The following is an 18428-nucleotide window of genomic DNA, read 5'->3' as shown; positions in this document are numbered from 1 at the left end:
CATTTTAACCAGGATGCGGACCATGTCCGTGCGTCGCCTATCAATGACATCATATCCGCGTTAACCTTGATTTCCGGTTTTATTTTGTAGAAGCCATGGAAACACCAAAGCTTACATTTACATTACATTTACAATGGCACAACTGTTTGGATACATTTAGAGACTGAAAACTAATTATTGTTATATAGCTCAAAACGTTAAGTCTTAGGCCGGTTTCACACCGCACGCGTCAGCAGAGCGTATTTTTTTCAGCGCCCATGTTAACAGATGAGAGCATTCACACCGTACGCAGAGCCTGCGCGGCAGCGCGGAGCAGAGCAGAAGCAGCAGTGCCGCGATCGTTTTGGCGCTGGGTCTATTTTTGCTGCGCTGCTAACGCTCAAATAAAGTGAACACATTTGATGGACAAAATAAATATGATTTCACACAAAAAGTGCTCAAAATGCACAGAATAAACATATCTAGTGTGTTTTAACAAGAATTGGAGTATGTCAGTATATGAAAAATATTTATAGAAGATTTACTCATTTAAACTTGTTTTTAATTATTCAGTTTGGGTTAAAGTATGGTGTATTATAAAAAACTAAAGTAAACTGGCCAGAAAATATGATATATAAACATTCTTTTAGTTATTACACAGAGAGATACAGTTGCAAGATAAAGTATGTGAACCACTTGCAGAATCTGTGAAAATGTTAATTTTAACAAAATAAGGGAGATCATACAAAATGCATGTTATTTTTTATTTAGTACTGTCCTGAGTAATATATATATTTTACAGATATTATATATTATAAATATTTTACATAAAAGATGTTTATATATAATCCACAAGACAAAAAAATGGCTGAATTTATTAAAATGACCCCGTTCAAAAGTTTACATACCCTTGATTCTTAACACTGTGTGTGGTTACCTGGATGATCCACGACTGTTTGTTTGTTGTGTGATGGTTGTTCATGAGTCTCTTGTTTGTTCTGAACAGTTAAACTGAGCTCTGTTCTTCAGAAAAATCCTCCAGCTTCTGCAGATTCTTCAGTTTTCCAGCATTTTTTGCATATTTGAACCCTTTCCAGCAGTGACTGAATGATTTTGAGATCCATCTTTTCACACTGAGGACAACTGAGGGACTCAAACACAACTAATAAAAAAGGTTCAAACATTCACTGATGCTTCAGAAGGAAACACGATGCATTAATAGACGGGGGGTGAAAACATTTGGAATTTGAAGATCAAGGTAAATTGTATTTAATTTGTCTTCCGGGAAACATGCAAGTATCTTCTGTGGCTTCCGAAGGGCAGTACTAAATGAAAAAAATGATATTCAAGCGAAATAAGAAAAAATTGTACCTCTTCATCCTGTTCAAAAGTTTTCACCCCCCGACTCTTAATGCATCGTGTTTCCTTCTGGAGCATCAGTGAATGTTTGAACCTTTTGTATTAGTTGTGTTTGAGTCCCTCAGTTGTCCTCAGTGTGAAAAGATGGATCTCAAAATCATTCAGTCACTGCTGGAAAGGGTTCAAATACGCAAAAGATGCTGAAAATCTGAAGAATCTGCAGGACCTGGAGGATTTTTCTGAAGAACAGAGCTCAGTTTAACTGATCAGAATAAACAAGAGACTCATGAACAACCATCACAAAACAAACAAACAGTCATAGATCATCCAGGTAACCACACACAGTATTGAGAATCAAGGCTATGTAAACTTTTGAATGGGGTCATTTTAATAAATTCAGCCATTTTTTTGTCCTATGGATTATATGTATGATCTCTCTCTATTATATTTTGTATGATCTCTCTTATTTTGTTAAAATTTTGCACATTTTCACAGATTCTGCAAGTGGTTCACATACTTTTTCTTGCAACTGTATATAGGCTGCAGCAGACCCAAATCAAACCCGAGTTTGCTGGCTTTTTTCGCCGAGTTTGCTGTCTCGTAATCATGTGCACACGGCAGATGATGTAAAACACAAAGCTTACCTCATTCATGAGCAGCAATGGATGACACGAGGCTTTTATTAATTTATTTTTATTTATTTTACATTTATATGTGAATGTTGTACACCTCCGCATGTTAACAAACTTTCAAGACTATCAAGTTTATAAATGATCAACTTATAAAAACAAATTTATATCTGTCTTTGTAAAGAAATGCTCACTTATATGTAGCTTGGAGGCGCTGCTGTGACGCTGTACAAACGCTTCCAGTGTGAATACTCGTGCGTCTCTGCAGCTGCAGTTCACGCTCACGTGCCGCTGACGCTTGCGGTGTGAAACCGGCGTTATTGTTTAAATCTCGTTTTCTTTATTTACCACAAGTACCATGTTTTACCATGACTAATATCGATCTACTGCAGTGTATCATTTTCAGCACACCCAAATGTTTCTAATATGATAAACAGGGCTGTGTTACCCCACATACGCTTGACCGGACGAAGCGCAAGCAGTGACTGTGACATAAGGGGCCGTTCACATATCGCGTCTTTTGCGCGCGCAAATTCGTTATTTCAAATGTAGGCATGTGGCAAGTGCGCTCATAATAGAAGCGATGCAGTGCGGCACACTCGTTTTTACCAGCCGCGCCTATGCCGCGGCAAGATGAAAACATCTCAACTTTTCAGAATGCTGCCAGCAGGTCATGTGACAAGAACCAACCAATCAGCTTCAGCTTTTCCGTAACAACACAGAAAGCTCAGCTGAACAGCTGATCATAGCTGTACAGGGTGGTTTTTATTTCTCATCTCCATAAATATGTCTAGTAGTAGAGCTAATGCAAGGGCTAGAAATCAATTTATCCTTTGCCGATACTTCCTCGTCATCATGGAGAGCACAGTTCATGGTTGTATAGCAATGACAGACGCCACGGGAGCGCAAGCGCTTGTGGAAAGGAGGAGAAAGCGGTGCGGCTGCGCGTTTTTAGGCACGATATGTGAACGGCCCCTAAGAAAAGTTCAGCTGCTCTCGAGACGTGTGTTGTGCTCTGTTACGCTCCCACAGCACTCGCCCTGCTCTGCTTCATACTACAGTAACGTTAATAATCTTATCCATGAACATGATTTCTGCCCAAGTCCCGTCCCGATTCTTTTCCACCAGCTGTGACGTGAAGACAACATCTCCCATGACTCCGCACTCAATTCTTTGAAAAGGCGACCTCTAGCAGCTAAAAAGTGCATATTGTGCCTTTAAAGCTTTTAGACCATTGTAAACTATTTGTGAAATCACCATTAGAGACACTAATATTCTATTTATTTGTATAAGATCTACCGCAGTTGTGCTTAGCCCTGCAGTTGCTACTTGTTATATATTCTTGTTTCCATGTACAGACGGTGACTGTTATTAATGATAATGAACATGCACAATATCGGGTAACACTTTATAATAAGTATACAGTAATAAAGTACTTACAAATCATTTGCATACTAGGTAACACTTTTTTTAGTGACCTTGTTACACGTGTTACATGAAGTTACATGCGACTAACCCTAAACCAAACCCTAATCCTAACTCTAACCCTATAGTAAGTACATGTAGTTCATTATTCTTACTCAGTTTTTCAATGCATAATTACACTGTAACACAGACACCTTAAAATAAAGCCTTACCACAAAATATTAGTTTATAGTTAATTCATAGTTAATATATTATACAATAGTCTCTACATTATTAACATATTAATAGGCTATATACAAATAGTGAGTTCTCCATTCAGTCACTGTAATTTTGTTTAATAAGCTCATATGTTAGATAATGTTTTTTATGCTTTAACAACTTATTAACCGTGAATAGTTTCCACTTTAGATTAGATAAATGAAAATAATATATATGTATATATACTGTAATGTGTGTGTATGTGTGTATACATATATATATATGTATTGCCAAAAGTATTGGGACACCCCTCCAAATCATTGAATTCAGGTGTTCCAATCACTTCCATGGCCACAGGTGTATAAACTCAAGCACTAGGCATGCAGACTGCTTCTACAAACATCTGTGAAAGAATGGGTCGCTCTCAGGAGCTCAGTGAATTCAAGCGTGGTACCGTGATAGGTTGCCACCTGTGCAATAAGTCCATTCGTGAAATTTCCTCACTACTAAATATTCCACGGTCAACTGTTAGTGGTATCATAAAGTGGAAGCAATTGGGAACAAAATGTTGGCCAATCAAAAAGTCACAAAATCTCTCACATTCCCAGGTCAGCTCCAGGACCGTATCTTTACTGAACTCACTAAGAGATCGTTACGTGTAGGCAACAGGTCTCCAATCACCAGCCTCTTTCTGCTCCCAGTCCATATGACGATGTGTCTGCAGATACTTTGAGTGGCTTGTTTGCATCGTACAGCTTGAAAACCCTCCTTCACTGTGTCGTACTGTTCCATGTTGTTTTTGTTCGTCAAATTCTGCCCCTTCAAAATGTCGTCCGCTTCATCGCCAGTACAGTACATGAATGTATTTATCTGATTGGTTTGCGTGGAAGTGTGGAGATTACTGGCCTGACGGAAACATTCGAACTGTCGGATCCATTTTTCCCATTCGTGAGGTTTAGAGAAGTTATGGCTCAGGTGGGCGGCTCTCTCCCCCCGGCAGCTGCATCAACTGGAGCACGTTGTCCTCTTGTGCCGTGACTTTGCGACTTCACCCCTCATATAGCTTAACTTGCCCCGAAACAAACCTTCCTCCGCAAGCTTATATCCTACTCTGACACCATGTCATATTCTCTAGTTTATAGCGTGAGTAAATAACACACAAACACCTGTGGATTCTCAACTAGCCTTGCAGTTATTCTACTGCCCCCAGAATGCCCTCTCGTGGGAGGAATCAGTATTCAGGGGTCAAACCATGTAAAATACTGGTATGTAGTTTTGCCAAGGGCGTAATTTCCACTGGGGACGTGTCCCCCCCACTTTTCAAAATCCCGTTTGTGTGCCCCCCACTTTCAAATTAGTTTGTTATGATTTTTTAACCTCACGCCGTCATCGCCACGGAGGAGCAGAACACAGGCGCCCGTGTCCAGGAACGTCGCGTGCACACTCTAAAAACAGCTCGCTGAAATCTGATGAGCAGGTATGGCGGCTGCGGCACAGTCAGCGATGAAACGCCAGAAACAGCAACAGATTACTTTAATGTCATCATGGATGAAATGAAAGAAAGGAGATGTGAGTTGGTTGATTCAGTAAATTAGCTCAGGTCAGGATAATCATATTTTTTGTTTACACCTGTTGATGTTAGCCTTGACTGAGCTAACGTTAACATACACTGTTGCTAGGTAACTTCTTATTTAGACTGTTAACTAAACATTTAATGTAGAACATTGTGTGTAGCATGAAAACGAGTCCACTTTAAACCGCAACATTTTCCTCCAGCAGGGTTTTTCCTGTAGGAGAATTACGAGGCGGCCGCCTCCATCAAATTTCGTGCCGCCTCCGTCTGTCGACAAAACTCAGACAGGCAGTCACATGCTCAGATACTCATTTCCCACCGACACGGTTCTGTCGCGGTTCCCGGCCTGTGTCCATTCTCGAACCGCTCGATACTGCGGATGATCAGCGGGTCGGGCGGGCCTCGTAATAAAAGATAACATTACAATAATGAGAGATAAATCATTAATATGTTGATTTTAATAAAGACACGAACTCTCATTTCACGGTAAGACACAACGAACGTGCGTCACTCTTTTACTTTCGTTTTCAACTGAACGTATTTCTGTTCATGTAAAAACAATCAAGGAAAACATGCGCCTAGAGCACCTCCTAGTGTTCATTTTATAAAACACAAAGGAGAAACCCTACTTGAGATATTGCTTTATAGCTTAACAGCTAAAATATACACAAGCTTAACTAACAGACATTATTCTGATAAGAGTGTTTTCCTACAATGATGTAATGAAACAGTGACAATTTAAGGTTGAGGGAACATTTTAAATAAATGTTCATTTATAGTAACCTACTTCAGTGTGATATGTTACCATATCATCATGCTTAACACTGAGAATGTGAATAATTGTAATGGGATGATCAGGTTCAGATATCTAAATCAGAGAATATCATCGGGCGGTTGGCGGGTGGATGATTTATTTTTAACAGTGGATTCAGGTACAACTCAATGACTTTTTCTTTCTTCAATTTGCACACTGAACATGGGTTGGAGCTCTTTATTTTGAACTCTCAAAGTTCACCAGATTAATTAATTTATCTTTAAAATGTACAGAATTTTCTTCCAGGGGGGGGCATGACCCCGGACCCCCCCACAGGGTGTGTGTCCCCCCCACTTTTCAAACCAAAGTTACACTCTTGAGTTTCACTACATAGATCATCCCACAGGTTTATGTGGAGATTGTTTTAAGTTCACTTAAATTAAAAGCTGTTTTATTTTTTGGAGCCTAATAAATGTTAAAACTGATACCATTCATTTAACTGTAATGTTGAATGGCAATTATTAATGTTTAAAATTGAAGACATCATTAGCAGTGTTAGTATCAGTGATACTGGCCTTCATTCATAAAAAGATGTTATTAAACAAGTATTTAAAATATACTGTCTTTATGTTGTTGATTTGGAGATTAACTGTGAAATTATTACATTATAAAATAGATTAAAAACTTGAAAATAACTGACATTAAAACAAGCTGTCTTGTGCTATTGCAACAAAATTATCCAATATAGAAACACAAATACACGGAGTGAGCAAACATTTAGGTGAGATAGTCGTGATGGTAATTGAGCAATGTTTATATGAATAAAAGCTTTAATTAAAAGAAATTACTGATTTCCTGGACTTTCCTTCTCCTAGACAATGGATGGACAAAAAAATGAGATAATATTATAAATATCTATATGACAGTAGGCCTATATACAGCGGTTCTTCCTGTGGTATTAAAAATCGATAATTTTCAAGGTATCGTATCAAAGTAGTTTCATGACAACACTAGTGTGGGGTGCCACAAATTTCTGAACATTTTCAAAGGGTGCCGTGACTGAAAAAAGTTTGGGAAACCCTGGTGTAGAGACTACAATATATAAACTATTAATAGTTTGTTAATAATTTGTAAGTACTTCCTTAAGTAATGTTTACTTCAACACTGTGTGTGAGCTGCGTAACATTATGTCTCTGTTCAAACGTTCCACAACCTGATAAACACTTGAAACAAACACCAGCCAATGCCAACAGAGGAAACACGCTGATCCAACCAAACCAACGAACGTGTGTGTTGGTGTTGGTCAGCATCTGTCAGTACAGTGTGAGAGAACACGACTGTTGTACCTTGATCTACTGTGTGCTTCTCCGTCTGTCTCTCTGAGGCTTTTTGTGGCGCTGTGTGGAGAGAGAAAAGAAGAGAAGTAACATGGAACATGTAGCTAAAACATGTCTGCCCATGAGCAATACCTCCATAAAACAAACTTCATTAGTGTCTCAGTAAGTGCTGTTATATTCATACCGTTTCCTGCAGTGTTGTAGATGATGTTCACTGGGGCTGTGATGGTGTTTCCAGTGAGTACAGGAACATTTGCAGTTCCTCCAGTTTCAGCATTCAGATCAACACTGACTTCACTGTGATCTCTGCTGCTCATCTGGACTGGAATAGAGAGAGATTAAAGACAGTTATTAAATGAAAACTTTAATATTATACTGATATTGTCTTTCCTTTATTACCTTCCTTGTGTTTCAGCTTGTCTTCTTCCATCTCATCTCGTGTGTCACAATGCTGTTCAGCAGATGCCATCGTCCTTCACTCACTCACTGCTGTTGGACATGAAGAAAAAGCTTCACAATAAGTCCACTTTTACCAGGCACTTTCAAAATATAAAGGTACTATTTGAAAAAAAAAAATATATATATATATATATATATATATATATATATATATTTTTTTTTTTCTTCTTCTTTTTTTTTCAAATAGTCAGTGAAAGCAGGTGTTGAACCTTCAGAACATGTTGATGACTTGTAGAGGTCAAACTAAATATTTAGTTTGAGTGTTATTTAGCTACACAACTCTATTAGTTATTGGCTTGCTGGCAATGTTCAGGACTCAGACACACTCTCACAGTTTAAGTCTTGAACATAGACTCATGTCTTTATCCTGACACACACCTAACCTATGTCTTAACCTTGTAGTAACGCTGCTTCAGTCAGGTCAGCAGGAATCACACTGTAACTCTGCACTGTAAAACATGAATCTCGCTCCACTAACATCAGTTGTTTGTCTTCAGCCTCCAGATTCAGCTCCTGCTCCAGCCTCGTATCGTCATGTGTCCATTAATGACGAACCTCAACCTACATCAGCCGGACACGTCAATAAACACTAACGAACATAACATTTCTTAGATTTGATAGATGAAGATCACTGGACTAACACATTAGATGATCATATTAATTCTGCCACAGTTATTTTTTCTTTTATTTTTTCTTTAATGAATCACAATTAATTTCATTTTGAGGTAATTGCTACATATTTAATTAGAAGCATCACAACTACTAAACTGTTTTGTCTGTTACATAGGAAAGATGTGTGAGACAAGTGTGAGATGTTTAGGCTAAGATAGATACTTTCCTTTTACAAATGTAGTAGTGTACCAGTGCCTCATGGTTGTTGCATATGTAACACAGGTTAGAATTCAGCTATATAAGAAACAGAAAGAAAAGAATATAATTTTCAAATAATTATAATTCTAATAAAATGCTGAAAGTATTAAACAAAAAGCTGATTAAAGTCATTGCAGTTTAAAATAATAAAATAATAAATTGATAAAATGACTAAATGCTTAAGTGACATATTCAGTCTAAACTGAGACTGCGCGTGGCGTCATTGAGACGAGACGCGGGAGCAATGAAAGAGACACGCATTGCTGATCGCGAGAGAACGAACAAAGATCAATCTGAGGCAAATATCTCAATAATCCTTTCTGATATTCGAGTAATATTATGTATAATATGTTGCAGACCTATTTAACTATATCGGGTTATTTTTAGAATGTGATTGTTGATGTTGCCGCTGATGATTCCTAATTGCGAACCCCTGTAAAATCCAGTGCGGGTGTAAAAGCATATGAAAGTTTCTAACTAATATTGTTCAGTTTACTGAAAACTGAATGTTATATTTGTTTATTGAAGTTCTGAAGTGTTTTATGTGTGTAATAGTTTCTGAAGGAGTGTGAAATGTGATATAATATTCCATTTAAGCACTTAAATGCTATATTGCACATGATGACATATTCTGGTATGTTTTATATATGTTGAATATGAGAGAAAAGGGTTTTTGAATACTATTTTCATATAGATTGATGGTTAATTGATGAATGTGTAGTGAAAACGTGGTATTTATTAAAAGAATAAGAAAAAGAAAAACTAAATAAACAGTAAAAATTATTTAGACTGATACATTTTCCCCCCAAGGATTCTATAGATATCGCGATATATCGATATCGTGAATTCTTTTGGCCACAATAACCGTGGTGTGAAAAATCTAATATTGTGACAGCCCTAGTCTCCTCTTAAAGTTTTAGAAGAGATCTCAGTAACATCACACACTGTGCTCAGACTTTTCTCCTCAGCTAGAGACTCTGGACCTCTCACATGTGTCTCCTCTTAAAGTTTAGATGAGATCTCAACAACTTTACAAATTGTGCACCCAAAAAATAAACAAGTCCATAATTTCAGCCTTTAAGCCTATATTAAGAGTGAAATTATGCAGAAATTAGGTTAACGTTACTCTTAATTTTACATACAATAAGAAAGTAGTACTTTCTTAAAACAGTAATGTACCAGATGCTGTTATCAGGAAAATTGCTACAAGAAAGGTATCCATGCACTTTCTTTGCTGAAAGGCACATTAAATGGCTTATGACCCAATCCTTGACTAATCTGATTATTAATACATAATACTGATAGAAATGTTTGAGCTCACATTGAGACATTTAACTTGGTATACACATTGCAAAGTTGTTGAGATCATTTTTTATAATGTAGAGGAGAAATGTGAGAACACCAAAGTCTCTAGCTGAGGAGAAAAGTCTGAGCACAGCGTGTGATGTTATTGTAATGTATGGGAGCAGGACAACGGAGTTGGAGATCCACGTGCAGGCTTTATTCACAAGAGCGTAGTCATACAGGCAGTAGTTCAAACACCAGCAAACAGAAACAGGAAGGCAAGGCAAAAGAGTAGTCCAATACACAGGCTATGGTCAAGGCAGGCAGCAAACGACCATAAACAAGGAATCAGTCCAGGGTCAAAACACAGACAAGGCTAGGCAGGACAAGGAACAGAGAGAATGCAAACAAAGGGCTAAACAATACTCAGCAAAGTGTGTGTGAAGAAGTGCAGCTTATAAAGGGAACCTGATGGGAAACAGGTGTGAGTGTGATCAGTGCCTAGCTGAGGGATTGTGGGAAATGTAGTCCAGAGTGAAGTGACTGCGTGTGTGCAATGAAAAGGTCTTAATGGTGAAACGGAGACCTCTGGTGGAGAGTGGAAGGAAGCGGCAGTGGGCAGAAACGTGACAGTTTTTGAGATCTCTTTTGAAACTTCAGACAAGTGTACGAGATCCAGTGTCTCTAGCTGAGGAGAAAAGTCTGAGCACAATGTGTGATTGTTGAAATCTCTTCTAAATTTTAGAGGAGACAAATGTGGGAACTTCGTAGTCTTTAGTTTAGGAGAAAAATATGAGCTCAGTGTGTGATGTTACTGAGATCTCTTCTGAATCTTTACAGGAGACCATTGTGAGAGTGTTGAGATTTTGTCTCAGGAGACAAGTGTGAGAAGCAGGAGACGCAAGCAAAAGTCTCCATTTGATGTTGAGGTAACCTCATTTACGTCTAGGAGAAACATTTGAGATGTTAAAGAGATCTCACTTTTGATTTTTCTTTCCTATGGGTAAAGCTCTGTAAATACTTTACTTGAATTTTATTTGGTCCTGACCTATTTCAGGCACGCTCTGGTGCAAAAATAAAAAACCAAGTCTGGACCTGTCAGTGTTAAATAATTATAAACCGATCTCAAGATTGCCTTTTTTGGCTAAAATAATGGAGAATGTGGTTCTTATTCAACTTTTGACATTTTTAAATGAAAAAAATTTCAGTCTGGTTTAGGTGTGCATAGCACTGAATCTGCTCTTCTCAATGTGACAAATGATTTGATGATGTTGGCAAATGTTCTAACCTTTTCCTGTAAATTATTAAATGTATTCAATAAATGCAATTAGAATAAGAATGTCACGAATGTGGCTCTCGCGCCTCCTCCTCCGCACCACCGGAGGGAGCAGTCACCTGAATATTGACTGGTTTACATTCGGACTACGTTTCCCATAGGCCCTCATTCCTGGGACTGATTGCGCACACACCTGCACCTCATTACACTCACACTATTTAAGACACACACACACACACCCACCCTTTGCGAAGTCTTGATTTGCCCCGGTGATCACTACTGAGCGTTTTCTTGTGGATTGTATTTCTGTTGCCGTTGGACTGTGTTTGTCTGCCGCCTGCCTCGACCATTGCCTGTCCCTGTTTGTGTCTCTGCCTTTGCCCCTGTCTGCTTTGGTGATTATCTTAATAAAGCTGCAAATGGATCCTCATTCTGTCGACCCGTCATTACAAAGAACATGTTGATTTGTTATCAATCAAATTAAATTAGTATCAACAAAATCCATGTTTGTACTGCAGAAGAAACAGAAGCAGCATCTGAAGCACATTTATATGTATTTACAGTGTTTTTAATGAAGCTCAGATGTGCAATGAAAGCATTTTCTCCGCAGTTACAACTGCAGAAATAATGTTATGAGATTAATGGGCCACACTTTAGATCAGGGTCCAATTCTCACTATTAAATAACTATTAGCTATTCTGTTATATGATTTATAGATATAAGCTATAGATATCTAAGTGATATAATGGTTACAAACATGAAAATGCTGTTGAATGTTAGATGAAACATATACTGCTAAAGAGAGAACAGTTGTTGTTTTATAATATAAATGAAAAACATATGAACTAAATTATTGATTTGTGCTTGAATCCTGATAATTGCTGATTGCAGCTACATTAACACTACATTAACACTACATTACAACACTTAATGAACACACAAACACTCTAAACTGTGATACTGTATTTTTGTATTCTCCACACATGAGTTTTGCACACTTCTGTATGTTGTTGTTTTCAGTTTTTAATTGACAGGAGGGTGAACGAGGGGACTCAAACCTGCAGAACCTGTGTGTCCTGATCTAGTGCACTACCACTGTGTCACTGATGACGTTACACTGATAATGGAGGAGAAATGCTGCTCTTTCACATGGAGTTCAGCATACAGACAGAAGGAGGCAGTATTACATCAAAACTGTCTGCAGACGTCATCAATCTGTTGAGTTTCTCTCTCAAAGAGCGCATCATAAGAAATACTGTTAGAAAAAGCATCAATCACTCACTAATGAACAGTAAAACAGAGAAAACAGTGATTTCACAGCATGTGACAGTAGTATCAGAATGTTCGGCCTTCTGTGATTCACTTACAAAGACACACTTGATCATCTGTTTGATCATGACATGAGGAGGATTCAATAAAATCATCAGAATGACTTCAGCACAGCATTAAAGTCTCAGAAGTGACCACTGACACATCAGAAGATGACACACACACATGAAAACAACCGAAGAAAGGATGATCCATGAACGAAGCCCATCAAATGAACACAACACCACAGATCACAGAGATCCTCCACCAAACCTCTACTGCTGAAGGAGCCCATGCCTCTTAACCTCAAACTAGGGTTTGTAGTGACAGAGCTGATCAATAAAGAAGACCCTCTTTTGTTCCACAAACTTTAAGATCAAATGGCTAAGTAACGCCTTTGTGACATTAATGCATAAATCCCCGGTCATATCAGGAGACGGTCTCAAGGCCCAAATCAACACAGACCTAAACAGTGACCTCCTCCAGGACATCTCCTATCCAGCTGCACAATCCAGAGACATCTTCTCTTAAACCAGCAGAAACTTCAATGAATTCACTCAAGATCTTAACAAACAACGGTCTCAAAATTGCTGCCAATAAGCTGCATTAATCTGCCTTAGATATATCTTATGTACCATGTGTGTTTTATATAACCTCTGGAGATCTTTCTCTGTGTTAAACATTTACAGCTAAATTCATATGAACTTCTACCTCAATTATGGGAAGTATACATTATTAGAAAATTACTCACTGCTGTTGACTAAAGAACTTTTGTAGCTTTAATAATGATTATCTATATTTAATTTAGGCTATAAATTATGCAGTGCAGACTGTTTGATAACTTTATTCAATTTCTGTATTTGTCCTATCTGTTAGACGGTAGGAAAGGCACAGGTAAATATGACATTTATTATGGGTTTATGTGAGGATTGTTCCAAGTTCACTTAAATTAAAAGTTGTTATATTTTTGAAGCCTAATAAATATAAAAAATTATATAGCTTTCAATTACACTGTAATGTTGCCAGTATCAGTGATACTGGCCTTCATTCATAAAAAGATGCCATTAAACAAGTATTTAAATATACTGTCTTCATGTTGTTTCTTTATGTTGTTTTAATTTTGAGATTAACTGTGAAATTACATTATAAAATATATTATAAACGTATAAATGTTTTTAATTACGATAAATCACGATTAATCACAAAAAATGTGATTAATCAAGTTAATTTTTTGAATCGATTGACAGCACTAGTTTTAACACAGAACCGCTCAGGGGTGCGTTTCCCAAAAGTATCGTTAGCCAACTAACATCGCAAGTTCCGTCGTTACTAACATAGTTCAACGATTTGGTGTTTCCTGAAACCATAGTTCAAACGAACATTCGCAAACTGCATCACAAACTTGTGTGGTTGGAACGACAGCTCTCGAGCTGTGGTTAGAAGCAGAGTTTCTTGTTTTTATGACATGTGGACTTAATAAATCATTATCTTGAGCAAAATAAGCAAGATGACATTCAGTACAATGTATATCTTTTATTTAGAATATATACAAATGTCATTTATATATTTTAGTTTGTCAAGAGATTTAAAGCACTGTTTTTGGAGAGTGCTCATGTGTGTACGTGCTCTAGTACGTCAGAACAAGCATTTGATTTAATTGATTGGGATTAATGTTGGAGTGTTTAATATTTTTATATTGTAATACTGTCACAGTTACTCTCCAAACTAATGTAGAAGCAACAGTATATTTTAAATATTTGTTTAATGTGTCGTGACAGATCGCTGTAGCGCCTCAGTTCAAGCGACACGTAAACCGATCATCTCTTCCTAGTTATTGTGTTAATGGTGTGCTCACAACAGACGGATGTTGTGCTAATAGTGTTTAGAGTTTTGAAAATGTGACTACAGAAAGAATGAACTGATTAAAACTGTAGAAGTGTTTGTTAGTTTAGCACTTGTGCATTTTGAACATGAAGTTATCTGAAAGCTGATGAGGAGAGCTGTGTAAAGAGATTTGAAAAAGTGTATTGAGAAACATGTCCTAAAGATAGTAAAAAGTGTAGATGACTTTACTTGTGTTCATCATCCCATCAGGGTTTGATTTAAAAATAAATGCTCATTATCTCAGTGTTAAAGCTGTCACTTCAACAGTCCAGTCTGGGAGTAAACTGGGTGTCAGCGCCACCTGCTGTACTGATGTGAATTTGATCTTCATTCAGCTCTTCATCTATTCTTTTTACATTTGGTTTGAAACTATGAAGTGAAAATCTCACGCACACAACAGATCCACACAGACACACAATCATCAACTCACAGATCAGACACAATATATGAAATCTGACAACACAAACCATGAAAGATTGTGGAGGCTTGATATCAATGCAAGATAACACCAAATCCAAATTAAAATGAAACGTTTTCAGGATAAATAACCAGCATCACACACGATTATGCTTAATAAATCGAGAGGAGAAGAAATTGTGATGATAAATGAAATATAATTCATAGTTCATCTGAATCAACACTGAACTGATTGAGCTGAATAACGACACTACTGTCTTTCAGAGCCGCTTTACAGCAGAATCTGAACCGTCTCCACAGCTGTTTCCATGACTGATCCTGTTTTTATCACTGTGAAGCTGTTTGACAAACTACATCAGTCCAGACAACATCCCAGCCATCGAAACACCAGCGATGACAGAGACAGAAGAAGCTGCAAGAGAAAACAGCACTTGGATTGTGAAAGCAAAGACACTTTCAGCTATTTGAAGATCTCCTCTGAGTCTCCAGAAGATCTTCCTCATGTGAACAGAGACTTGATTCCAGCAGAGCTGATGGAGAAGAGGATCTCCGGCCTGCTGGAAACAGCTCCAGGTTAACTTTACCAGGTTCAGCAGGTAATATAGTCACTGGTCCTGCCTCAAGCCTCGAGTGTCGAGTCTAGTTTATTTACAGAGCGCTTTACCACTACACTATAGACTCTACAGTCAGTAAAAACACCATAAAACATCAAATATATACATCACAAACATAAACATAAAACAAAACACCGCCCCAAAAACACCAACAATTAAAAGCCATGGAAAATAAGGATGTTTTTAAGTGAGATTGACTCATCTCAATGGAGGAAACAGATCTGTTATCAGCCGGAAGGGCGTTACACAGCCTCAAACCAGACAGAGTCAATGTGCTGCTCTTTCTGTCACTGTTTTTTTAAAACACACACACACACACACACACACACACACACACACCCACACTCACACCCACACACACACACCCCACACACACAAACACACACACACACACACTCACACCCACACACACACACACACACACACACACACTCACACCCACACACACACACCCACACACACACACCCACACACACTCACACACACACACAAACACACACAGGTTTGTTTTGGTATCTCAGTGAGGACTCTCCATTGGCGTAATGGTTTTTATACTGTACAAACTGTTCATTCTCTCCCCTACACTACCTCTACCCCTAAACCTACCCATCACAGGAAACTGTCTGCATTTTTACTTTTAATAAAACATTGTTTAGTATGTTTTTTAAGTCATTTGGTTTGTGAGGACACAGGAAGTGTTCTCATAAAACATGTTTATGTTGTAATACACATGTCATTGTACACAGCTGTGTCCTCATAAACCATATATACAGTCAAACCAAAATTTATTCAGACACTTTGAACATTTCATTCATTAATACAGTTTATTTAAAAAAATGGTAATAAAATATGACAAGATCTCAGAGTTAAACTGTGTCAGAAAAAATTAATCTTAATTATGTCAGATAACACTTAAGCAAAACATGGTCAGGTCAAAGTGTCGGAATAATTTTTGGTCCCAGATTTTTTATCATTTTTCCTGGTAGTCCACTGTATGAAGAATTTTTGGATATAATATGTCATAGTTTGCTCTATTTTGCTATCCTCACTTACATAAATGAGCTATAGTGTCCTGCACACACTAGTAAAAATATATCAAAAAATATATCTAGTGTCTGAATAATTTTTGGTTTGACTGTATATTCATACACTCACAGGCCTTCCAGAAAGCAGGTTTGTTTCTCAGAGAAGATGTTTCAGGGTTAGTTTACTTCAGATAAACGTCTCTAAGCTTCAGTTCACGAGTTCACATATCTATATAATTAAATAGAGTAAAGTTATGTGTATTTGGCGTGCTGTCCGGGGAGAGGGCTCCGAGCTCAGAATTTTGGCCTGAACCCAGAGTACTGCCCCCGGTGTGGTAAAAGCAGATAGAGCTAGAAGTGAGGAGATGGGGTGGAGGAGGGATGCTGATAAACTCTCAGATGAACAGAGGTACGTCTGCTGAATTTATACCTCTTGACATTGGTTGAGTTGATTAACTGAATGCTCTCCACCTGTGCTAATTGGGTTAATTATCTGAACTTGCTCCTCCCGAATTTTGTTAATAAATCATCATATGTTTTCTATGGAGCCCCGCACATGACGCACGCTTTACATAGTTGTTCCCTCGATTTATAAATCGTGCGCACGATTTAGCCTACTATTTTTTTCCTGCATGTCATGTGCGGGGCTCCGTAGTTTTCAGCACATGTGTGAAAGCACAGATTATGTGTCAGTTAATTATAAATCATTATTATTCAGCACAACTTTTCCCATCTCACATTTCACAGATCTGCATTCAAAAGTGAAAATATTGTATATATTTATGGATTCTTTTTTTTCATCTGTTTTTGAAAATAGATGAAAACAACAAAATAAAGATGAAGCACTCACCTCAAACAATATTTGAAGACTTTTCTTTCTTCTCTTCTGAACTGTCGTGTTGAACAGCAGCTCTGAAATTGTTCACTTTATGTGAAATAAAGGAAGTGAAACTGCTTTTCAAGTGTCAGTGACAGTCAGACGTCAGCAAACACACAAACTCTTCTCTGAAATGTGTGTTCTCACTAACTGAACTGTTTATAGTAGTTTTTTCAAGTTTGTTGATACAACCCGAATTCCAGAAATGTTGGGACGTTTTTAAATTTGAATAAAATGAAAACTAAAAGACTTTCAAATCACATGAGCCAATATTTTATTCACAATAGAACATAGATAACATAACAAATGTTTAAACTGAGAAACTTTATGCACAAAATGAGCTCATTTCAAATTTGATGCCTGCTACAGGTCTCAAAATAGTTGGGACGGGGGCATGTTTACCATGGTGGAGCATCGCCTCTTCTTTTCAAAACAGTGTGAAGACGTCTGGGCATCGAGGTTATGAGTTTCTGGAGTTTTGGTGATGGAATTTGGTCCCATTCTTGCCTGATATCCACCTGTTTCCGCGGGGCGCTACTGTAAAAAAGAACGTGGGTACAACTTCCGGTGAGGCGGTGGAAGTAGCATACCAATGGTATTTTGTGTGCTAAAAAGTGTTTTTCGGATCATTGTTTACTTTGTAAAGTTGCAACCCTTTATGAGAGATGTTGTTACAGCACTCAGGGACAACATTTCAATCTAGTACATTTATTAGTTAATAATATCACAATGCAACAAACAGTTTTCGCGCCCTTAATTGTCCTTTACGTTACTGACCTTCCACAAAAGTGCTGCAGCAGGACTACAAGAGCGTCCTGAAACACATGAACAAGCCGCTGTCTGTTCTTCACCTGTCACTGATGCACCAAAGCCTTACGATGTGATGTTTTACTCCTACTGGTGTCGCGCGAGCCAGAGCCAGTCGCGTTTCCACTGTCATATATGCGATGCTAAAGGCTACTTATGTTAACCATTGCGATAATAAATACACCGTTTATGGAAAATACCAGAGACTGCTTGAGGAACGTAAAAAATTATTATATCATTATAATCGTGTATTTATTTGGTTTAATGTTTTATCTGTCTCTTCCCTGTGCCTTTGTTGATACCGGATCCATACGCATATCTTTCACAGATTCACACACTCCGGTTAACTCGTA

The 18428-nt window shown here is 37.8% G+C and overlaps 2 protein-coding genes across 11 annotated transcripts in view; one reads left to right on the top strand and one right to left on the bottom strand.

Annotated features, from left to right (window-relative positions):
* Window positions 1-17366, bottom strand: part of LOC127507138 (NACHT, LRR and PYD domains-containing protein 3-like) — a 56412-nt gene extending 39046 nt beyond the window's left edge. For 5 of the 6 annotated variants that reach the window (XR_007928246.1, XM_051884077.1, XM_051884078.1 and 2 more), the window contains exons 1-4: window positions 17242-17366; window positions 7654-7743; window positions 7439-7576; window positions 7264-7314 (exon numbers count right to left, since the gene is read on the bottom strand). Coding sequence is in view for 5 of the 6 variants with exons in the window: in XM_051884077.1 (XP_051740037.1) it covers window positions 7264-7314; window positions 7439-7576; window positions 7654-7723 (259 nt within the window). In the remaining variant the exon portion in view is untranslated. The remainder of the gene's footprint in view (window positions 1-7263; window positions 7315-7438; window positions 7577-7653; window positions 7744-17241) is intronic. The other variant, XM_051884076.1, reaches the window with a different exon arrangement.
* The window catches only part of LOC127507149 (uncharacterized), an 80781-nt gene that overhangs the window by 33657 nt on the left and 28696 nt on the right, over window positions 1-18428 (top strand). The gene's annotated exons all lie outside the window — the stretch shown is intronic.

Source organism: Ctenopharyngodon idella, chromosome 24, assembly GCF_019924925.1.
Source record: "Ctenopharyngodon idella isolate HZGC_01 chromosome 24, HZGC01, whole genome shotgun sequence".
NCBI lineage: Eukaryota > Metazoa > Chordata > Actinopteri > Cypriniformes > Xenocyprididae > Ctenopharyngodon > Ctenopharyngodon idella.
Note: the sequence above shows the minus strand (reverse complement) of the source record. Positions and strands in the feature narration are given on the sequence as shown.